The 23,578-nt window shown below is 39.9% G+C and overlaps 1 protein-coding gene across 1 annotated transcript in view; it reads left to right on the forward strand.

Moving 5' to 3' along the window:
* DSCAM (DS cell adhesion molecule) overlaps nucleotides 1-23,578 on the forward strand; it is a 443,556-nt gene that overhangs the window by 410,205 nt on the left and 9,773 nt on the right. The window contains exons 30-33 of the mRNA XM_050891759.1: nucleotides 2,553-2,668; nucleotides 5,439-5,588; nucleotides 9,391-9,588; nucleotides 13,022-13,324. Of these exons, the coding sequence (XP_050747716.1) occupies nucleotides 2,553-2,668; nucleotides 5,439-5,588; nucleotides 9,391-9,588; nucleotides 13,022-13,324 (767 nt within the window). The remainder of the gene's footprint in view (nucleotides 1-2,552; nucleotides 2,669-5,438; nucleotides 5,589-9,390; nucleotides 9,589-13,021; nucleotides 13,325-23,578) is intronic.

Here is a 23,578-nt window from a genome sequence, read left to right on the forward strand (position 1 = left end):
ACCTGACAGTTGAGCTATTGTGGTCTGCAGAAAATAATTCAAAATTCCTTGAGCCCGAAAGAGATAGCATGTTAATCGGCAGCAACCCTCTTGCTACTGCCAATTGCCTCTTCTGTCTTTGGACAGTCCATGTCACCATGCTGCTGCATACAGGAGAATTAATTAGACCAGTAAGGAGGAGGAGAGAGGTCACACAAAACAAGACATAACTCTTGAGCATAGTGGGGAATTTTCCTGAATATAGAGAGGCCTGGGTTCCAGTTCTGGCTTGAAGGACCTTCCACATATTTTGCATAAAGCTATCCCTGGAGCCAAGAATGGGATTCAGAATTCTCTCTTGGCAGGTGAGCAATATAACTGCAAACCTGGGGAGCTGTCCTCCTGCTCCCTGTAGTGCAAACAATACTTTCTGTGCGGTTGAGTACTTTGCAGTAGTGGGAATATAGAGCGTTCATACTGCAGAAGAGCTTCTAGCTCTCACTGGGATTCTGGGGTCTGCATTCTCTGAGAAAGATGTCTAATTTGATCCTTTTGTCTCCTGTGTCCCTGGTGAGCAGAGGAGGGGTGCAATGATGCATTTATTAGACTCAATTATGTATTGCATAGATTCTATATGTATCTGATTGCATGTATCCTATAATTATTGGATTACTGATTATTAATTGAAATTGGACCTCAGAAATTCAGTTTCCTACTTGATCACAGGCTTGATCTATGATCTTGGACAAGCCCAAAGTAGTCTGACTTTTCAAGGCCATGTATTCAAGCGTGTTTGGCATGCAGATAATATGTTGGTATCTGATTCTCTTAACATTTCAGCAACTTGAGTTGAAACCAATAGGAGAGTGGCATCTAATCCGTGCAGAGACTTTGCAGAGACTTTGAGAACATCAGCGTGGAATTTGTCTGTATTTTAGGATCCTAAATGTCTTTGAAAATTTTTGTGCTTAATAAGACACTGTGACTACTATTCTCCACTGATTATATATGGACAAAAGTCTGGCAGCCCTTGGGTAGCTCTCCTGATATTTTGCTTCCATAATGATTAAATGAGACACCAGTTGTAGGCTGTTTGGATGCATTTCAGCTATCTGTCTGTACATGAGGGCAACAGTACCACCTAACCACCCAGGTAAAGACAGAGACATTAAAGTTTGAGATGCATAGTGTTAATGCTGGGGACCACAAGAGCAGGGAAAGCCAGAAGGTGAGAATCAGCCAGAGAGGTGTACCTGTGTGCCTTGTGGATCTCACTCTTGGATTTGGGGTGGAATTACTGACCACGTGACAAGGAAATTCCTCCTAAAAACGACTCTGGGAAAACATCCAAGCCTGCAATAGTTAGGTCTTGCTCACATGGAGACACAGCAGGAAGTTAAGGCAAATTGTCTAGAGATGTGGGCTCCTCACACATGCATTAATCTCCTATGCAGGAGTAGAGGCCTGCACTGAAGGAAGAAGTGAGCTTATCATCAAGCAGCTTAACAGTCCTCTGCTGATTCCATTAACAACAATAATTCATTGCCAAAGGAGAATTAAACCGAGTGATCTACAGCTATTTTACACTAGAAAATGAGCCTCCACTTGGATTTTAAAGCTCTCTGAAGTGTGAGCACTTGGATCACACTACTGGCTGATTTGACTTAACTTTCCTCAGCCTCCCTGCATAAAGAAGTATTTGCAAATATTTCCTCTCCTCCAAAGAGTAATTACATCTAAAAGGGCAAAAAGTTCCTGGGTTTTTAGTGCAGTCTGAAGGTTTCTTGGTGCAAGCTCTGTACTAGAAATGATTGTAGCACTCAGTTTTACTATGCATTTTCATTTGCTTTCGGTAGACAGCTCATTTAAGAAGTCATTTTCTGGTACACAAAGTTCAAAATGAAATTGTTTCGATTTGCATGATAATAGAATAATTGGTTTATGTTCTTTTTTAGAATATTGCATCAATCAATTAGAAACAATCCTTGAATGTAAACAAGATTTGCAATTTTAGTCTTGGAAATCAATGAGACTAAAATCTTTATTTATTTTACACAATTTATTAACGGAATCCCTAGTTATTAATTAGCTTTCTCATTTATCAATTCTAGTGATATTTGGAATTTATCTAATGAAAAATAGTGAAAATTTAAAAAAAATAATTAGAAATTACTCAAGACATCATTTTCCTACCAACCTGTTTGATCAACTGTGTGTTTTTTTACTCATATTCATGAGGAATCAAAGAAAAGGTCCATCTTGCAAAGTGTTTTTACTAATTTCATTATATGAAAACACTTGAAGAAAACTGTATGAAATTTTCAGGAGATTGCTACTGATAAAGAATAGACCAAATCCCTCAACACTGTGCATTCATCAGACTGCTTGTTGTGTGCAATAAAGCAATACCATGCACTTGTTCTGAAGAGGGGAAAATAAGATGTATGAGTATTTTTGCTGATTATGGTTATATTGTTTTTTGTTTGAGCTGGACAGATTTAAAATGAGGAAGTTTGCAAGTATGTTTTCATTTAGGCTGAATATTAATGTGTTCGCTTCTCTTTTGTTTTTAGCAAGAACACCAGGACATCAGATACACTTAATAAGCAGCAGCAAACACTGAGGATGCACATAGACATTCCCAGAGCACAGCTTCTGATTGAGGAGAGGGACACGATGGAGACCATTGGTAAACTCTTGTTGGGCTTGTTTTCACTGGTTAATGTGACAGGCACTTTAGATGGACTTCCTTTACCGCACACCTTTACCCCACTGCACACATCAAGAAAAAAGAGCTACAAAGTAATTTGCCACATTTGAAAACTGAACTGATTTTTTTTTCTCCCCTTTGAATAATTTTCCACTTTCAGTAATCTCAGTACAGTATTTAAAATAATGCAGGACATTAGGAAAATGAAGCTAGTGGGAAGAGCAGCTTGAAGAAAATGTAAATGAAGACTGGCAGTTTTATGATTTTCATTTTGATTTCTCTTTTGGCTTTGACTAGGCAGTTGAATCACTGGCATTACTTATCAGGAAAATGAAATTCTGAAACTGCAATATCAGTATTTAAAGATTTACAACAGCCAACTTCTAAAATTTACACATTGCGTATTGTATCCACCTGTTCATAGCAAATGATATTTCAACATTTTGATCAGTTTTCAGCTTTTGTGTATCTATGCAAAATTCAAATCTAAACTGTTTCACACAACAGAAAACAAGATTTCTCATGTGGCTGGCACATAGCTGAACTGTCATGAAAAATAGAGTTGTTGGGTATTGGGTTTTTTTTCAAATAATTTAAACACAAGATGTCTGAAATCTCAACAGAATAAAAATACAACTTGATCTCGTGACTGTATGTGTACACACTGTGGCAAGACCTGCCAGAATGACTGATCTTGTTAGACTTCTAACTTTTTTGGATCAAAATCTGTGCAGAAGCAGCCTGTGATGGCTGAGAACGTAACAGCATCCCAGGGATGGTGTGGCCAGAGAGGAAAGCTCTGCAAGCTGGGAGCAGCATCTCTGCATCTCCTATCCATGCCTGCACTGGGGAGGGACAAGCTGCTTTAGCCCCACACCCTGTCACGCTTGCTGTCAGTCTGGTGTGGGGGGGTGGCCTCATGGGACATTTCACAGTTTGTGCTGCAGATTTGAAAAGGAGACCTATGCTTCACCTGAAATACAGACTTTTTTTAAATTCTGACTAGAGTTTCCCAAAGTTTGCCTCAGTGATGCAGTCTTTTGTGCCAGACTTCATCCTAAAGACAGTTTTTACTTTTGAGTTACAGTTGCTGAGCAATAGGGGGTTATAATGGAAATACCATTAGTGCCTTAACTGTAGCAATGCGATCAGTGCCTTGGTAATAGCCAGCTCTCTGCACAGCACTCAGAATAAGCAGGCACTTTGGCAGTCTTTGACATAGTTTACTGCCAAGAGGCTTTATTCTCAACCTGAATAAGAGCTCCTCTTTTGCCAGAGACAGAGTAATTTGATTTCATAATGCTCATTCTATTTATGGCCTTCTTTGGGTAAAAAATGCTAGTTATGTTATTGTGCAGAACTGTTCACCTTAACAGTGTCTTGTCAAGTTAAAAAAAACCCAAAACCCAGGAATGTTTAGAAGAAGCGGATCAACCTCTGCTAACTAGTAAATGCATGGAAGCCCCAGTGCTGCCAGTCCCCTTAGAAATACATTACAAAGCTATATAGCATAGCATAGCATAGCAGGAACTTCCTGTGGCTTTTATTACTATTATGAATGGATAAAAAGACTGTAAAGGGTGCAAAAGAAAGTCTGATAGCATGCAAATAGTTGTTCTGCAAGCACAAAGTCAGTGGAAGATTTATTGCTGTTAAACCTTCCAAGTGGAAGTGGAACCAGATTCCTCTTTGGAGCGAAAGAAATACAATACAGAGATCACAACTGAAAAAAAAAGTAAAAGTGCTGTATAGCACTGGCTTTCTGCAGGGATCAAGATCTGTGTAGAAATTTGGTGAATATATCCTACCCCATAGGGAAGCAATAGGCAGCAGAACCATGCCGCAGTAAAGGTCAGTGCTCACCTTTTTCTTCCAGTCCTTCCCAAGGTCAGGCTTCACCTCGCACCTTTCTTTGCAGCTGCAGGAAAGCCCACAGTCAGCTGGACGGACTATGTTGAGAGAAACTTACGCGACTCGCGTAAAGCTCCCCAAAGCTTCTTTTTCAAACCTACAGTAGTGAGGTTTGGTGCAGAGAGAGCTGATTAGGACTTAGCCCTTAGCTTCCAGAACAGTGAAACACTGGACTTAAGGATGCTTAGCTGTCCTGCAAGTGTATTTCCATTGTCTTCACTACGGTACTAACGTGCTTAAAAATAAGCAGCTCCGTAAGAACAGTCTTGGGTCATGGCCATCCCTTCTGCACTATTCTGTCTCTGGAGAAAAAGCTGACTGGTAGAGGGCTAGTTAGCAACATTACTTAATGACCTCTTTTTGGGAAGACGTGGGTGATTTCACTGAGGACATTACTAATTATGTTAATAAAAAGAAATAAATTGAATATGTTGTTGAAAAGCTCAGCTGAGCTCTCTGAAAATGAAGGTGAAGAGGGCAGTGTTCAAAAGATGGGAAAGAAGGAATTAGGGCCAAAAATAATTACACACAAATTAATCTGTCTTAATAGTCTGTCTCAATAGTCTGTCTCAGTTGCACATCTCTAAGGTGAAATCACGAAGACAGACATGAAAATTACACTTATTCTTTAATTTTGTGTGAACTTTTGAGTTTAAACCCAGAGGCTTCCAAGCTGTGGTACACTTCAAAGCCATCTTCAGTCCTGCAGAGAAGAGGGAGCTGCCACTGTCAATGGTGGCGCCCAGCTGAAAATAAGTCTGGGGACTTGCTGTAAAGCTCTTATGAAGGCAAACCCAAAATTCATTACTCATTATCTGATGGGTTTTTTTACTTACAGATGACAGATCAACGGTTCTGCTCACTGATGCTGACTTTGGAGAGACGTCTAAGCAGAAGTCACTGACTGTCACCCACACAGTACATTACCAGTCTGTGTCACAAGCTACAGGACCACTGGTGGATGTTTCTGATGCCCGGCCAGGAACAAGTAAGCATATAAGAGAATATGTTATCTGGAGAGGAGAAAGCTATAAGAAAATGAATACTGTGCTCCTACATTTGCATCCTCATGGGTTTTTTTCTTCAATCTGAAGGTTGAGAGAAATCTATTTAAGTCAGCAGAGAACATTTCTTATACAATTGCATTTAGTGATTCAATATGGTAAAAATTGCATATGCATCTGAAATGTAGGTGTAATTTGAAATAATTCATACCTGGCTTTCATTAAACCAAATGCATGCTAGATTTTAATTTCTAGAATTTATTGGGTAAATTAGCTTAATGGCTTTTAGTGTCTAATATTTTTTTTTCTTGGTGATCAATCTTTATTGTATTTCAAAATGTATCTTCCCTCCTTACCCCTCCATCAGGCAAGAAATACATTTCTCATTACTGCTTTTCTGAAAAAGTTGTATTTGCAGTTTTAGTTATTATGGTAAATTACTTTTCCCAGATATATTCATGCTGAGTTATTCTTATAGTGATTAAAATACTATCATAAATTAATATACTGCTGCAATCCATTCTTCTTATTTCTCTCATTAATGTATTCCATATCTATGTAAATGGAAAAAAAAATCACTAGATCAAAGGAATACTTATGAGTTAGGAATATTACCAAAGTGTAGTTCACTAGCAGTGTGCAATTTCTAAAATATCTTGGATTATTTCTGTCCCCTGACTGTTTCAGAATTTGTTTACTTGGTGAGTTCAGCGAACATAAATGCTGAAAGCTCATTTGCTGGAATGTAGATTATTTGAAAAATCTTTGTTTCATCTCCATTTCCAGCCCAGTCTTTATAAATGACAGCTGTTCTAGTCCTGACCTTGCTGCTTTTCTAACTCTGACAGTTTTAAGATACGGTTAGTTATTTCTTGAGGACTAGATTAGTACTGCCATTTTTCATCTGTGGAGAGTCATGGCATTTGAATTAGAAGAGTCAAGATACAATATTTGTTTTCTTTCTGGTACCACTCTTGTCTCGCTCCTTTAGTTCATGTACATGCTGGCTAGCCTGCTCACTAAAAGCAAAAATATCATCATATAATTTTTATCATGTTGGCATATCAAGATTGTCTGAGTAAACAATGCACTCTCCATTGTTTTCCAACCCTGCCTTTTCTAATAAGGAAAGAGTCACCACCCCAAAATTGCATGCCTGTATCATACCACAGCATTTTATAGCACCAGCACCTTCCATACCTCATCCCTTTTTTGTGTGCAGTTATGTGCTTCATTCCACTGAAGTCAGGGAGAGACTGCCTTCAAATTAAACTTGGATTTAACGCATGTGTAAGAGTATGATCTGTGTCCAGCCCAGCTTTGGAAATAGAAATCCACCATCACTTTTATTATGCAGTAAAGATCTGATTGCAGCAGTGCACAGGGCTGGGTCAAAGACTTTTAGGTAGTGTTCTCTGGATTTAAGACACTAATATAGCTTTGATAGAGGCTGAGCTATGAGATTTTGTCTAGACCCACAGCTTTCTCTGTGAAGAGGGGAGCGGTGCCCAGCTGGGTGGCTCAGAGGTTATGGATCCTCCCATCTGAGCACACTCACACTCACTCATTGGCAAATATTCCCTTACAGCACTTTTTAAGTTGTTCTCTAGGGTTTTTGTATTTATATATAGAAGAGGTATGCTCCGTGAACCTTTGCCTTGCTCACCTCAGCTCTCTACGGTTATGTTTCAGCACATGACAGCAGAGCTGGCTTAATAACTGGGGCACCAGATGCGCGCTGTTTTCCATCACACAGGCAGCTCTGAAGCTTGCTGCATCTGTGCTACAGAGTCCTTTATGCAGGCGCAGCACAGCTGGTGCAGAGCTACTGCTCAGCACATGCTCAGCAGGATGAGGACTGACCTCCTGCGTGCTGGCAGCAGGCTCTCCCGCCTCCTTCAAATTGCTGATGAAAGCCCACTGAGTCACGGGAACAGAGAACAGTTGAGGTTGGAAGGGACCTCTGGGCACTGGCTAGTCTGACACCTCTGCTTAAAGCAAGGTCAGCTAGAGCTGGTTTCCCAGGGCCATACCCAGATGACTTTTGAATATCTCCAAGGATGGAGACTCCACCACCTCTCTCAGCAACCTGTGCCAGCGCTCAGCCTCCCTCACAGTAAAGTGTTTCCTGATGTTCAGAGGGAAGCTCCTGTGTTTCACCTTGTGGCCGTTGCCTCTGGTCCTGTCACTGGGCACCACCGAAAAGAGCCTGGCTCTGTCCTCTTTGCACCTTCCCTTCAGGTATTTATATATGTTGATGAGATCACCCCAACCCTTCTCTTCTCCAGACAAAGCAGCCCCAGCACTGTGCCACGAGTTTTCCCACAGGCACTCTACTTCTGTCCTTCATGTCTTCCCTCGAAGCAGGCACAAGGCTCACTTCTGGCTACACAACAGCCACGTACCAACTTTCCACAGCTGGTACAAGCAGTGGTTTATACTGACAGGCTGGTCACATCATGCCAAGTGCATCTTTGGATGTTATCCATGTGAGGCGGCTATGTGTTGCACCACCAGGAGGATCAATTATCAATGGCACCGGGGTCATATTTTTCCACTGCTGTAGGGGGGAGATGTGAAATAGGAGAAGGATCAGACCATAGCTGGTATTTGTAAATAAATACCTTGTTTCTTTGAAGCAGCAGAATACAAATTCTTACTGGGAATGCTTAGGCAGAAGCAATGCTCAGAGTCATTATCTGGGTATTGGTTTTTTTCTTTAAATTGCTTTTGCTAAAGTCTCTTACCTCAAAGACTGACAACTTCACCATTTGAATGTCAAAGAACATTTGAATAGATTTGAATTTTTCATTTCTAATACCCTTTCTCTCTATTGTTAGTAATATCCTTTCAGAAGCTTTGAAGATAAACCCTTCAGTGCTGATTTAGTCACTTTCTGTTTGCCACATAATGATTTTTCCATTCCACTTGCTTTGTTAGGGAGTACAAGCCTCACTTTTACAGAAGAACTGTTTATTAACAAAATTAAGGAGGTCAGTTTTGCAGATAGTTCACTTTTCCTCCCTTGGTCACCATATTATCTCTAGGATAATAAAAAATAAAACATTGCTGACCTTAAACAAGTAGCTGATGATTTTTAAAGTTTAAGAAATTGTATTTATTTACTAATTTTTTTACAACAGTCAGATCTTTATGAACCTGTTCCTAGTGAAACTCTGATGGCACTATTACAGGTTATGTTTTACGTCTTGGCTACTTGTTAAAAAAAATAGGGAAACTGTAGCTGATTAATACCGTAATATAGTAAAAGTATTAGTAAAATGTCCAGAATAGGAAATTATATCACCACATTTCAGAGCACATGTTTTTACAAACTGAGAGCAGGTACCTGGTGTAGGGCATTTCTGAGGGCACATCTACGCTGATAATTTACCTTAGACTTTGCCTGAGTAGTGGTGTGAAATCCCCGACCACATCTACTTGCCTTGTGCTCTTTCACATCTCAGAACGGTTTTGGTACTGGAGAACTGCTTATGTTGGAGTAAAGGCATAATGAATGTGTCAATGGGAGATTGGTGGGGCTCTCAGTTTTTCAGCTGCGCCCTTTTTAAAATGTATGGTTTCATTAGAGAGAGGGTATTTCAAAGAAGTGTTAGCAGTTTGGTAATGAACAGCACTTTCACTGTTCATTTTTTTTCACACAAAGAAAGTTTTGTGGGTTTTTTTAACCAACACGATTTCAGTGGCCATCCCCTTCTGACAGGGCTTGTTTCCTTATCAATTCGAGAGCCTAGTGGCAAAGATCCTCTCTGTTATCAATCACAGATCCTACCACAAGGAGGAGTGCCAAAACCGGACCCACAGCTCGCAACCGCTATGCTAGTCAGTGGACCCTCAACAGACCTCACCCCACCATATCAGCTCACACCCTCACCACAGACTGGAGGCTGCCCACCCCCCGGCCAGCAGGATCAGTGGACAAGGAAAGCGACAGCTACAGCGTCAGCCCCTCGCAGGACACAGGTACAGGGCTCTCTGCAGGGCTGCACTGTGAAAACGGGACAGCAGTAGCTGCAGTAACCTTCTTGGTCCTTGATGTACTTCATTTGGTGCTTGGGTGTCATTATTTTTAACTTGCTACAGTGGTTTTCTGTAGGCTGTTTATAAGGGGTGCCACAAATGCATATAGTGCTAATGATAACAAATATTGTGCCCGTGGTTTCTCATGCCACACATGCATACTGAAGTCCTTTGAAAGATACGGTGGTAATCTTTTCTGTAGCCGAAGCGCTGTACTGCCTGTATCTGAAGGAAAAAGTAGGAGAATTTGCTGCATGAAATGGCATTGGCCAGGAAGGGGCAGTATTAGCAACCAAGAATATGTCTGAATCATAGGTGGAATGGTTTTAATGTTTGAGCTACATTGAGGTTTGTATTTTCCTTTTCACATTCATGTAATATGTTCACAGGATTTATTCTAAGCAGAAAAAATGACAGGGAAAAATCTGGAATTAGAGTCCAAGTCAAAATCCATTCATATCACTGAATACTGCAGCAGCCAGCTCTGATTTTCCTGAGAAGCAGCATAGGTTTTATTCCTCTACATGATAAGTGGGGAGACACTGAATACATATTCTGCCTGCAGTCTTCATCTCTTCTTGATGTCTTCACATTATAAATGCAATTGTAACTGAAAAAAAAAAAGCTTTCGCCTCTGCCCTACACTGAACAAGTGACAAAAAAAAGGCAAATAAATGAGTAAATGATTACGCAGAAGAATAGTCACGAAGCAAATCTAATAAACGTTAAATATGAAGAAAGGTAAAATAATATTCAAAGGTATGCCTGACAGAAGCAAATCCAGGCTTACTCTGGCCTCCTCAGAAGGAACTGCCTACTTTCTATCCTGATTTTAGGGGAAAAGTGTTTATCATGTGAAAAAGCTATGTGTTAGAGCTACAAAGCAGTAGGTATGACTGGCCTTTCACCGTGAAAACCAGTATGACTGTTTTTATTCTCTCTGTAAGAACAAGCATCTGAGTTCCCTGACATCCAGTAATTTATAGGTTGGAGTTCTCATCTTTTCACGATGCATCCTCTTAAACTTGTAGACCCCTGTGTTGTCTCCATAGGGTAACAGCACTCAATAGATACCTCTAGCCAGCTGACAAACTTCGTCCTGTTTTTTTCAGGTAGAATTATCATAAGGCTTTAAGGATTAACTCTAATAGCTATACAGATACAAATATAAATAGCCAATGTTATCTCAGAAACCCTTTTTGTAGACATTCCAGATTTCAGGTGCACTTGCATGTGTTCCAACATTTTGTCACCCAAGGATATTTTCCAATGCATGTGGCAAAGGGTGGAGAATTCAATTCGCTGTGTGGTTTAATAGATAAACTACATGCAATTTTGTAAACAGACTTCATAATCTATGTTTTAACATGGCTACTTTCCTACTCTGCGTCTACCCTCGAACACACAGTGATTAATGTAAGGGATAGCAAGCTTTAGATCATGCTCAAGAATGGTTTTCTTGTGCCAAAATGTAGCTCTATTATGCCACCTGGTTTCTGGGAAACGAATAGAGTCAGTTTAATTTAAGTACTTCAGAAGTTTAAAATTTCCAAATAAACATTATGATAGAGGTAGCCAAATTATGTGTTCAAGAATCAATTGAACTAATGTGCACATATCACTTTTCCAATATGGAGTTCAGATTTCTGAATCTAGTTGATGCAGTTGATATTTGGCAGAATTTAGCACTTCTTATCAAAACAATTCCAGGTTTACAAAGCAGTAGCTTTTAAGCTTAGCAGAAATGTATTGCAGCAGTTCATAGCTGTAACTGAGTTCAAGTGTTCTAACTAGAGGCCATTAGAATGATGAATCTAGATTTCATGAAGTTCACGCTGGGCTTGGATGAACTTTCATCAAATCTGAAGTAGGTGTTCAAGCAGATTCTTCCTGGAATAGTCTCCCCAGGACATGGGATATGGGACACTGCAGGTCCTGAGCTTCATGGACCAAACTGGGACCTTTGCATGACCATCATATTTACAGACACTGCTCTATGGCACTGAGCAACTGCAGCCTTCCAGGAGTTTCCAGCTGATCAGAAATTTGGCAAGACATTATTTTGGTCTGATTTACAAATTAAATGTGAAAACCAGAATGATGTTTCGGGGGGGGGGGGGGGGGCGGGCGCGGGGAAGGCTTGTTGAAGTTCTGGCGAGCTCATAAGCAAGTTACAGCATATTGTAGAAGTACTTGTCATTTTAAATAATGCATGGTCCTATATACAAGTGGCAGGAGTGTTGTTCTTTGTGCACAATGAAAACTGATGCAAGGATCCTAGCACACAATAAAAAAGATAAAGATTTGCAATAACAACACAGTTGCCTCTGGCTGCTCTAGGAGTCCCATTTTTATGAATTAGCTATTACATTGTGCCTGTTTATTGAACATCACCAACAATGTCTGAAATTGTACAGATCTTATGATGAAACATGACATCTGCCCAAGGAACTTTTGAAAGTCCTCTGCCCTTCCAGCCCACTGAAGTAGAAGTGCGATGGGTGCAACAGACCAGTGATTTGTCCCCGCAGAAATAAGCAATGCATTTCCAGAATGCTTTTTAATGTATCAGTAGCCATTTACATCTTCAATAATAGTGCTTGTTTAAGAAATATTGATATTCTCAGCAACTCATCAGCAGAAAAGAACAGCATGTAGGTCATAATAGCCTGTGTGTCAAATATGAAGCCCCCATTAGCTTCAGCAGCACTGAAAAAAGCACCTGAATGACTGCAGGCTGGTAGCTACCAAACAATATTGTTTTCTTAAGACCTTTGTTCTGTATGAAATGAGTTAGTATTTTACCTGGTGTCTCAGACAGTCAGAGACAATGTCTGACAGACACTGCCTTTATATTTGACCTTTGTCCTCAAGGCTTTCTCAAAAAAAGATGTAAGATTGAAACAGGTACAGAAAGGCTATCCTTTCTCACCTAGACATCACCTCACAGAAATATTTCTGAGATACATTTAAAAGATAATGTAAAGAAGCTGTTCCTCAGTTTGCTAAATCTGTTTTGTGGGTTTCTAATATTTTTAAGGCATTTGCATTTTAGAGAAATGATTTTTTGTAAAAAAAAAAAGTAACCTTTTTCATGTATTAAAGGTTATTTCTTCTAAAGCACAAATTTAATGCTAAGCCACATAATGCTGCTAGCAGAGTAAGACTTCACTTTAGGTTATCTGTAATTATCAAGTAATTGACTAAACTAAAAATTGTGCAGACATTTATAGCAAAGCAGACTCATTTAAATCACCTTGATAATTTCAAGGGCTCTGCATTTCATTAAGAAATACTATTGTGTTCTTAGCTTTTCTTCCAAAAAGGATTGTGCAGATGTTTTCTTTCTCCCATTATTTATATTTCTGATGTTTAGATCGAGCAAGAAGCAGCATGGTCTCCACAGAAAGTGCCTCCTCAACATACGAAGAGCTAGCGAGAGCATATGAGCATGCAAAAATGGAAGAGCAGCTGAGACATGCCAAGTTCACCATTACAGAATGCTTCATATCAGACACATCATCGGAGCAGCTCACGGCAGGGACTAATGACTACACAGACAGTCTGACCTCAAGCACGCCGTCAGAGTCGGGGATTTGCAGGTTTACCGCATCCCCCCCCAAACCTCAGGATGGAGGGCGAGTGATGAACATGGCAGTTCCAAAGGCACATCGGCCAGGTGAGACGTTAGAGGTAACATTTTGGTCCTTGGGGTAAGCATTGCACCCCATGCCTAGGCTGGTTAACAGGAGAGGATATATCACAAGGAAGAAAGTGCACAATATATCCTGTAACTACTTACAGAGATAATTGCTTTTTGTCTCAGCTAATATAACATTTGAGTATATTCTCCCATATACAGAAAAATGAGGAACTTGGAAATTTAGGAACAGAAGGGGACTGTCTAGGCCATCAAATCCACTCCTCTACAGCTGCAGCCATCAGGCAATAGACCCTTCTGGAATAAGTAAGACCATATGGGGTACATATGCCCATCTCCAACTCTAACCACCCACTAATAAAACGTGTCTTGCAGCAATACTTTGTGCTTGAGAGCAAAGATTTGCTATCAGAATAGTTCATAAAGACAGATTGTAGAAGATGTACTATCCCTTCTGCCTTGTAGCATCTTGTCAAGTTATAATAACCCTTCGGTGATGTTCTTGAGCTGTTATACTCTCTCTTTGACATCTCCTAATATCAAACTAGGATTATCTAAAGGAGGGAGAATAAAAAATGGAGAAAATGAAGACAATGCAATAGCTCAAGAGATATGGAGCCTTCTACCTTCAGACAAATTTAAACCCATGCCAACTTCTTACTGACTGAAGGTGCCTGAGGGACATCCATCTATTGGGCTCAATCAAATTTCCAGTTCACAAAGAATGCTGTTTCTAGTGATACCCTAGTGCACAATAGCACAGGTAGATTATTTGTGGTACTCTTGAGATCAAACACATTATAAAGTCTTCTCAGAAGATTTGCCAGTCTTTGTTACAGAATACATGATGTGACATCGTGGAGGACGATTCAAATGGGAAAAAGGCATAATCATATTTGTGTGCTTTTTGAAAACATGATTTATTTTATTTTATTTTATTTTTATTTAGTAAAACACCCAGTTGCCAGTGTGGGTGGGGCTACTTGTATACACAGAAAGTAATCAGTAGTGCTCACATATGTAAAAAAGAGTAATGAATAAACTACAGTCTTTTGCTTAATATACACCATAAATGGAAAAGCAGTTGTTGTGAGGACAGAGGAATGGAAGATAGACAGTGGTATCAGGGAAGTCATTGAAAAGCAGGACCTGACACTGAAAAGAAAGCATAAAGGATTTTGCTAGAGAAAGCTAAAAGAAGAACATGGGAAGAAAAAGACCAAACAGAAGGTAGAAAGTTATAATACACAAGGCAGGAAATTAGTGTATTATACAGATAGATAAGAGGGAAAATAAGTAGGAAATAAAATAGTGAAAGAAATGACTGATTTCTGTGTAGTCACAGAGTAGAACCACAAACCCAGGAGCTGTAGAAATAAAGATAGAAATAATTTTCATTTCTAACTCAAAAAAAGTAAGATAAATATTTGTCTTTGCTCTGCTAAAGAGAAGCATCTGCATTCACAGCTAAGTCAAAATTGCAGCCCTCTCATTCCAGCCAGTCAACAAACATTTTTTATCATTTCTTTAACAAATAGCTTACTCTCTTCCTTTCATGTTCCAAATGCATTATTTATGCATATTTAGTATTAGAAAATATTCTAATATATTCCATATAAAGATGATTTTCTTGAGGGCATACAGCACTCATACAGCACTGTGCTTGAGTTAAAAGCTTTCAGGGTTGGAACATCATCAGAGCCCCTCTAATGAATTACAGACTTGTAGCCATCTTTACCTCTGTTAGTTTAAATGACTTGAATTTTTACCTGCTTTTGTTGATTAGCTTTAGCTTTCCTTTGCAGTAAGGAAACGAAATATATTATGAAATTAATAATTAGCTTCAATACTTGGAAAAAAATTGAGTGTTCCAGTGGAGAAACTTGAATGTTGGCCCATAAATATTGAATGATATGTTATTAGAGGTTACTTTATGAAGGGCTTTAAACAAAACATATAGGTAGGAAGAATTTTCAGTAGTAGCAGACAGACCAATATTTTTAGTGTTCAAATCAGTGAGGAAAGACTTACTGGGCATCTTTCTTTTTTCACCCACCACTTCAGAAATTCTGCAGAAGTAATTAATAAGTCAAACACAATTAATCAAAGTAATTCCACATTTGGGAACATGGAGAAGAAATTAAAAAGTTACGGTATTTAGATTAAGTAGATGAGAACATCTGAGATGAAACACTGACTGTGCTTCTTTAGCACATCTTTATTATTCCTTGAAGTCAGTCTTTTCTTTCAAGATAACTTTTACCTGTTTTCATGGTGCTTTGCTTTTCTTCTCCCCCAACTCCATCTCTTTCTTGTACAATGTCACTTTCAATAACTTATGCCTCCTCCTTCCTAATTTCTGATCTCACTTTTCAAACTGCCTGTAATGCTACCTATTGCAACTTTTATGATTGCAATAAAGGTTTAGGAGTCTACAATAAGTAGTATTTTTCAAAATAATCCCCAACAATTATAAAACAGTTTCAGAAAGACTGTAACAAAAAGTTATTTTAATAAATGGGACATTTTGAAACTAATCTACGCAATGGCAAGGCTGCAACTTTACTCAAGAAAGATAACAATGGAGTTTACTGGTGAAGACTTTGTTAGCCATAACTGACTGAGCTATTACAGCACCTATTTCTTAGCTTGTTGCTACCGTAAGTGTTTGATATGAGCAAGCAAAATGTTAGACCACCCAAGGCTTGGCTTCAGAAGACCTTCCTGTGAGTTTCTGAGGACATCCCAACTCATGTCACTGATTGTTCCCTTGCTTTTCCTGAGCATCTCATAGGATTCTTTTGCACCTGTATAGTCAAGCCTGCTGGTCAAACCATCTGCTTTATCCAACAGGCAGCGTTTGAGACCTCAGGTTGCTCCAAACTGATATAGTTAATGATTAGGAGTAAGGAACCTGAATGCTTTTTCATTGGAGGAGGAAAAGGGGTGATCAGGATTCAATGACTTGTATTCTGGGGGCTGACATCAACTTGCTGTGAGGTTCCCAACTTCCATACTATTTTCATTCAGAAATTGAATCAAAACATTTGATCACCCCATCAGCTTGAATTATATTTGGATGGCTCATCAGATATCTAGGCAAGCTTAGTAATTGATCATTTCTAGCACTATAACTATGAATTAGGACTGTCTTTTCAGAACTTCTACACATTAAGTACAACTCTTACCCTGTATCTAGTAATGCGTAATAGTTGATTGCCTCATATTCTAGCCCACTGTAAGTCTTTTAATAGACCTTTTGCGTTCCAGTCAGCTGGTGCTACAGATACACACTCAGGTCAGCAGTCAGAACTGCTTCTGACTTCTGGATTTCTACACCTTTTTCCTGACATTTAGTTTACAGAAACAGAATCAGTTTCATGAAGTCAGCTCAGACATGGGAGCTAAAAATGCAAGGATTCTGCCATGAAACAATAATGATAATTTTATAAAGAAAAATAGAGCAATCATACCTAATGTAACAGTAAATAGTAAATAAGGAAACAGTGATTTTGGCATACTGAATCTGTGACATACACTGGGACTTCAGAAAGATCGAGATATTTGGCATGGTTATTCTTTTATAATTCAGAATGCCAAACGTGTTGCACTGTAGTACACAACTCTACATTTCAGCTGAAGTTGTTGCATCACAGAATCACAGAATGGTTGAGGTTGGAAGGGACCTCTGGAGGTCATCTGGTCTAAACCCCCCTACCCAAGTAGGGCCACCTCTGGTAGGTTGTCCAGGACTGTGTCCAGTTGGGTTTTGAGTATGTCCAAGGATGGAAAGTCCACAACCTTTCTGGGTGCCAGTGCTCAGTCACCCTCACAGTAAATCAATGTTTCCTGATGTTCAGACAGAGCCTCCTGTGTTTCAGTTTGTGCCTATTGCCTCTGGTCCTGTCACTGGGCACCACTGAGAAGAGCCTGGCTCCGTCCTCTTTGCACCCTCCCTTCAGGTATTTGTATACATTAGTGAGTTCCCCCAAGCCTTCTCTTCTCCAGGCTGAACAGTCCCAGCTCTCTCAGCCTTTCCTCATAGGAGAGATGCTCCAGTCCCTTAATCATCTTAGTGGCCCTTCGCTGGACTCTCTCCAGTAGCTCCACATCTCTCTTGTACTGGTGAGCCCAGAGCTGGACACAGCACTCCAGATGTGGCCTCACCACTGCTGAGGGAAGCATCACCTCCCTTGACATGCTGGCAACACTCCTATTGCAACCCAGGTTACAGCTGGCCGCCTTTGTCATAATGGCACATTGCTGCTTCATGTTCAACTTGGTGTCCACCAGGACCCCCAGGGCCATTTCTGCAAAGCTGCTTTCAAGCTGGGTGGCCCCCAGCATGTACTGGTGCATGGGGTTGTTCCTCCACAGGTGCAGGACTTTGCACTTCCCCTTGTTGATCTGCATGATGTTTGTGTTGGCCCATTTCTCCAGCCTGGCAAGGTCCCTCTGGATGGCAGCACAATCCTCTGGTGTATCAGCCACTCCTCCCAGTTTTGCATTATCAGTAAACTTGCTGAGGGTATGCTCTGCCCCACCATCCAGATCGTTAGTGAAGATGTTGAATAGGATTGGACCCAGTGTTGACCCCTGGGATACACCACTAATTACTGGCCTCCAACTAGACTTTGTTCCACTGATCACCATCCCCTAGACCCAGCTGTTCAGCCAGTTTTCAATCCACCTCACTGTCTGCTCATCCAGCCCATAATTCATCAGCTTCTCCATGAGGTTCTTCTGAGACACAGTGTCGAAATCCTTACTGAAGTCAAGGTAGACAGTATCCACTGACTTCCACTCATCTGCCAAGCCAGTCATTTCATCACAGAAGGTTATCAGGTTGGTCAAGTATGACTTCCCCTTGGTGAATCCATGCTGACTACTCGTGATCACCTTCTTGTTCTTCATGTGCCTGGAAATGGTTTCCAGGATTAGCTGCTCCGTCACCTTCTCAGGGATGGAGATGAGGCTGAGTGGCCTGTAGGTTCCTGGGTCCTCCTTCTTGTCCTTCTCGAAGATAGGAGTGACATTTGCTTTCTTCCAGTCTTCAGGCACTTCTCCCAACCATCATGATGAATCAAAGATTATTGAGAGTGGCCACACAATGACATCTGCCAGTTCCTTCAGCACTTGTAGGTGCATCCCATCAAGGCCCATGGATTTACATATGTCCAGTTTGCTTAAGTATTTCCTGATCTGATCCTTGTCCACCAAGGGTAAGTCTTTCTTGCTCCAGACTCTTCCACTGATCTCTTGGACCTGGGATTCCTGAAGGCTGGTCTTGCTAGTAAAGACTGAGGCAAAGAAGGCATTCAGTACCTCAGCCTTTTCCATGTCCTGTGCTCTATTCAGCAGCAGGGCCACATTTTCCCTGGCCTTCCTTTTGTCACCTATATACTTACAGAAGCCTTTCTTGTTGTCTTTGACATCCCTGGCCAGATTCAACTCCAGCTGGGCTTTGACATTCCTAACCACATTTCTGCATGCTTGGACAGTGTCTCTGTATTCCCTCCAGGTTACCTGTGCCTGCTTCCACCTTCTGTGTAGTCCCTCTTTGTTTTTGAGTTTTGTCAGGAGCTCCTTGTTCATCCACGCAGGCCTCTTGGCATTTTTGCCTGAGTTTCTGCTCATTGAGCTTGGAGGAGGTGATCCTTGAATATCAATCAGCTTTCTTAGACATGAGGCTACTTCTAGTTGTCTGTACAAGCAGTTGTAGATGTTTTCTGCATCATTGTCTTGACACCAGGCCAAAACTTTCAAGTATAGAGAGAAAGTGTTATTAAACAGTCTTCAATAAAAAATATTTTAGGAGTTGCATTTTTCTTAAACTTTTCAAAAGTCATAGCTACAGGAAATGGAACAGGGAAATAAGATTTTTTAATTAATAATTCCTACATTCAGGTTTTGAAAGCATGACTTATGCATCCTTGCATTCTGATCTTTACAATTCCATAGATAGATTTTTGGAAAAAGATGAGATTATTCATAGGTTTTGCTTCAGCATCAACAATAGCATCATTATTTTTCCTTTTATAATAGCACATTATCAACCACCAAGCAAACTGAAATTACTGCTTAACAACAGCTTCTGCATAGCTTCCGAAAAATGAAAGGATGGATGCAGACCTGCACGTGGGGTTTTGTGGACTTCACAGAGCTGGCAGACCTAATCTGCCAAGGCCTTGAAGCTGACCCACTGAAGATGGTGGCATTTCTTAGTAAGCCATAAGAATAGCCATGTGTCCCAGGAGGCACATTAAAAGAGAAAATTGAAGCAGTAGAGATAGCACAGCAGTATTTTAAACATGTGGGATAAATCATATCCTTTAGAAAAGTGGGTCTTCAATTCGTAACCTCTGTGCAGTGTTAATATTCTTCTTGGTAAAAAATGTTGTCAATACATTGTTAGCATTGCATCTTTCTCAGCATCAAAACTCCGAGGAGTTTGGGATTATGATTATTGTTCTTCTCCCCACAGTTGTCACTAATTAGAAGTTTGGTTAGCATGATCAAATCCTCAAGGAATAGGCATACTGGGCAATTATCTCAACAGTATACTAGGTCCTTCCAGATCAAAACTTAGGCACTTTTCATATTAATATTCAGAAATTTCAACAATTGTTACCCAAAGTTTACCTGGGAGGTTGACAAATGAGTCAGTCCATCCTCTGAAGTTGTCATTCAAATCTTTTATTCAGAAACTGGGTGAGACAGAAACTGGAAAGAAATATACTCTCTTCCTACCTCCCCCTGTGCCATCAAAGTGTCTGTAATGTAAAAAAGTGGAAGATAATTGTAGAGGTTGAAAAAGTTTTATAATAATGTTTCTCTTTTCTGTTTTAAAAATATTAACCACAAATTGAGTTATCATAACAATTATTCTTAACTGCAATAAACATTGCAGTAGCAGTTTATTAAAAATAGATTCCTGTTATTATAATTTTAAATCTCAGTAATAGCCTCAGCCAAGAAGCCTCTTGGGTTTTCTCCTCTCTTTACTCCTAAATTATTGTGCTTGAGAAAAGAACAGCTATTAACTGGGAAATATTTTTATATTTCTGTGCTTCCCAAGTGCTATTTATGTCTTTTTTGTGGACTGACCACTTACTTGCATCCTCTGGCAATGGAATTCATGCTTGGAAGAGATAATATCTGACCAGTGCTTGAATAGGAAGTATCTATAAAGTTTTCATCAGGTCTCTTGCTATTTGCAGAAACCTCCCTTTCACAGGGGTACTGCAAAACTCAGACCCCCAGATTATATTTTTATCTGATGCTAATCAGCACTAAAAAGAACCTCTTCAAATATATGACAGTATCCTTAAGGGTTAGCTTGACTTGGACCAGGCAGAAACTTGTCTACCTGATGTCACAAGACAAGTGCAAGCTCATTTTGACAATCCCGCTTCCTTACCTCTTTGGAGATCACATTAATATATAAACCCTGAAGGACTAACAGCGTCTCAGATACACTTCCAGAGAAGAGATATCATTCACTGGGTATATCAGACTAGGAGATTTTGAAATCCATTTAAAGCATCCCAAGATTTCATATCTCAGAACCTCCTCTACAAACTTTCAGCTGATATAAGGAACCAGTTTGGAAAGAAACCTGTATGTGGGTGGGGAGAAAAGGCAGTTGCAGCCAGGCAGACTCTCAGAAAAAACGTTTTCCAGAGACTGATTTCACAGCCATGAAGATGGCAAGAACACCCCATTCCTCCATAGGGAAGCTGAGTGCTTTCCTGGGTCCCTACGCCTGCACGAAGCAGGAGCATCGGTTCGCTAAGCTCCTGCTCCACTGGAAGCATTTTCCGCCTGCTGTCCTTGCGCTGTCGGTGGATGCGCGAGGGCAGAGCTCCATCCTCTGTCTGCCAGCCCTCCTGCTCGGCCTCTCCATCCCAGAGGAGACTTGGCGGCAGCCACCGCCTTCTTGCAGCAGCCGGAGGACAGGACAGGCCTGCTTTCAGTCAAGCTCTCAGTAAGCAAGTATGGACACTTCTTTGGTCTGTTTTTTTCAGTGGGGCACCTAAGTCAAGCAGCCTGAGTCTAGCCCCAAGCCTACTGCATATTTACTAGAAAAGAGCACTGGTCTAACCTCTCCAGCTTTGCTGAATGATCAAGTTCTTTCAGTATTTAGGATGCCTTAATTAGCATTCTTGACCCAATTTACAAGTTTCTTGCTGCTTTGACTAATCCTGCTGACTTGAACGGCAAAGTCTTAGCCTGTAGAGAAGCCTTAAGCTACAGAATGCAAGTACTTTATTAAATAATTATTTACAAGGGTCCCTTAAAATACAGTCTGGACATCACCTGCAGTGCATAAATGTTGTTTTGAACACCCAAGTCAAGAAACAAATCTTCTTTTCCAGTATTCAGTCACTACAGCTAAAAATAAGCTGCTTAGCACAATAAGAAAAATACGAAGCACGCAGTAATAGCAATATTACTATTGGAAACTATATTTCCAATGTCAGTCCTGTAAGCCGAGATAAAGAGATGTGAACTCTTTTCCACTGATCTATGAGTTCAAGGGTGAAGGAGTTATTTTCCTCTTCTACTCGATGCAGGCAAGTGTGACATAGTGATGGAGTCTATTTAGAGACTTGCTTTCTATTGAAAAGTTGCTGACGGCGCTCTATAAGCTGCAGCAGTAGCTGAATCCAATACAAATTCGGCCACTGGGGATTCAGTAATGGCTGGGGCTCTTGACTTAGGGCTTCCAGCTCACCTTTTGCCTCCTTTTCCCATGCCTATTATATTATTCTGCATTGACTGAAAATGGAATTGTACAGTTCCACAGTTTCCAGATCCAAACCTGAATTTCTTGAAGATATGGGGGAATCTACGTTTGACCTTTTTTTGTTCAGAAATCCCACAGCAAAGTACAAAAAGGCTAACATATGGATTGGTTTTTTTTTTTTAGTTCTACACTTGCACTGTCTGGTTTCAAATACAATAGAATATATATATAAAAATATATAAGTGTATACCCACACCATATACAGTGTGTATCTATCTAGAACAAAGAAATCACCATCCTGACTCCACAACTGGAGACCAAGGAGACAAGTCAAAATAGGCAGGTGGGAAAACAGCAAGACAGGCAGAACAGTTGTAAGTGGGGGAAAAAAACTTCTTGCCTATGTTTTTAACTGTAATAAATACTCTTAACATGTATGTTAACTTGCTTGTATGTATACTTACACGTACGTGACATACTCTGAAATTACTCCCCTAGATGAGCATCTCTAATGTTTCCGCATTAAATTCTCCTATGCCTGGAACACCTTTTTATTTTCTATTGCTGTTTTGGAAAGCTAGGAACTTGTCACAAAGAGAGCGACTGTGCCCATTTTCTTCTTATCACAGAAATGGCACATCGGTAATGAGAGTAAATTGCCTTTATCCTGTCTCGGGTTTTATTTCTGCAGAGTATCAGGAGCTTTTTCTCCTTCTGCTGTGAAAAGCTGAATGTTCTGCAGGGATGAAAACCATTTAATTCCACATTTAATTTGACATGACTGTATACTTGAAATCATTGGCTTGCATTATTTTTCTGGTGGATTTACAGAGAAGAAGGTTTGCACTGCAATTTTTTTAACCTTGCCAGTACAATAAAAATGAACCTAAACAGGTTCAGATGAGAAGCTAAAATATTGTGAGATCAGAAAGGAAAACTGTATCGGTGTGAATCATAAGTTTAAATAGGGCAGCTGTTCGGTTACAAATACAAAGTTTCTGTGCAATTGTAATGTGAAAGTTCCATTTTAGGTAGGGTACAAGAGGTCTAGAAGCTAACTTCAAGTCATTGATGATAAAAGTAATTTAAATTATTTTTACAACTGTCATCTATGAATCAGTGATACTGGTGTTAGGAAGATTTACTTTATTTTTTTATTAGAGGAGAGAAACAACTGGTACCAGTTCCTCAAGGACTCTACGAGGAGTGTGTAGCAGCACAATTATCTTTTCCTGTTGCTATCATCTAATTTATTTGTTATTTTGATTTGAAAATTAACATTGATTTTGGAAAAATACAGTATTCCAGACTGTGCTGGTTTGTAATGCTATTGATTTTTTTGCTTTCTTCTAGATTAAAAGTTGCATGTTAAGGGAAATCCCCTTTCAAGAATGCCCACTTCGTATCTTTTTATTGCCAACAAAATCTGTCTTATTAAAAGTGAGATTTTTTAAAATTTGAATTTAATTTAGTTCTTCTAAAGCTGATTATTTGCTTTGTGGTCTTTTTCTTTTTTTCATAAG

Source organism: Gymnogyps californianus, chromosome 1, assembly GCF_018139145.2.
Source record: "Gymnogyps californianus isolate 813 chromosome 1, ASM1813914v2, whole genome shotgun sequence".
NCBI classification, from domain to species: domain Eukaryota; kingdom Metazoa; phylum Chordata; class Aves; order Accipitriformes; family Cathartidae; genus Gymnogyps; species Gymnogyps californianus.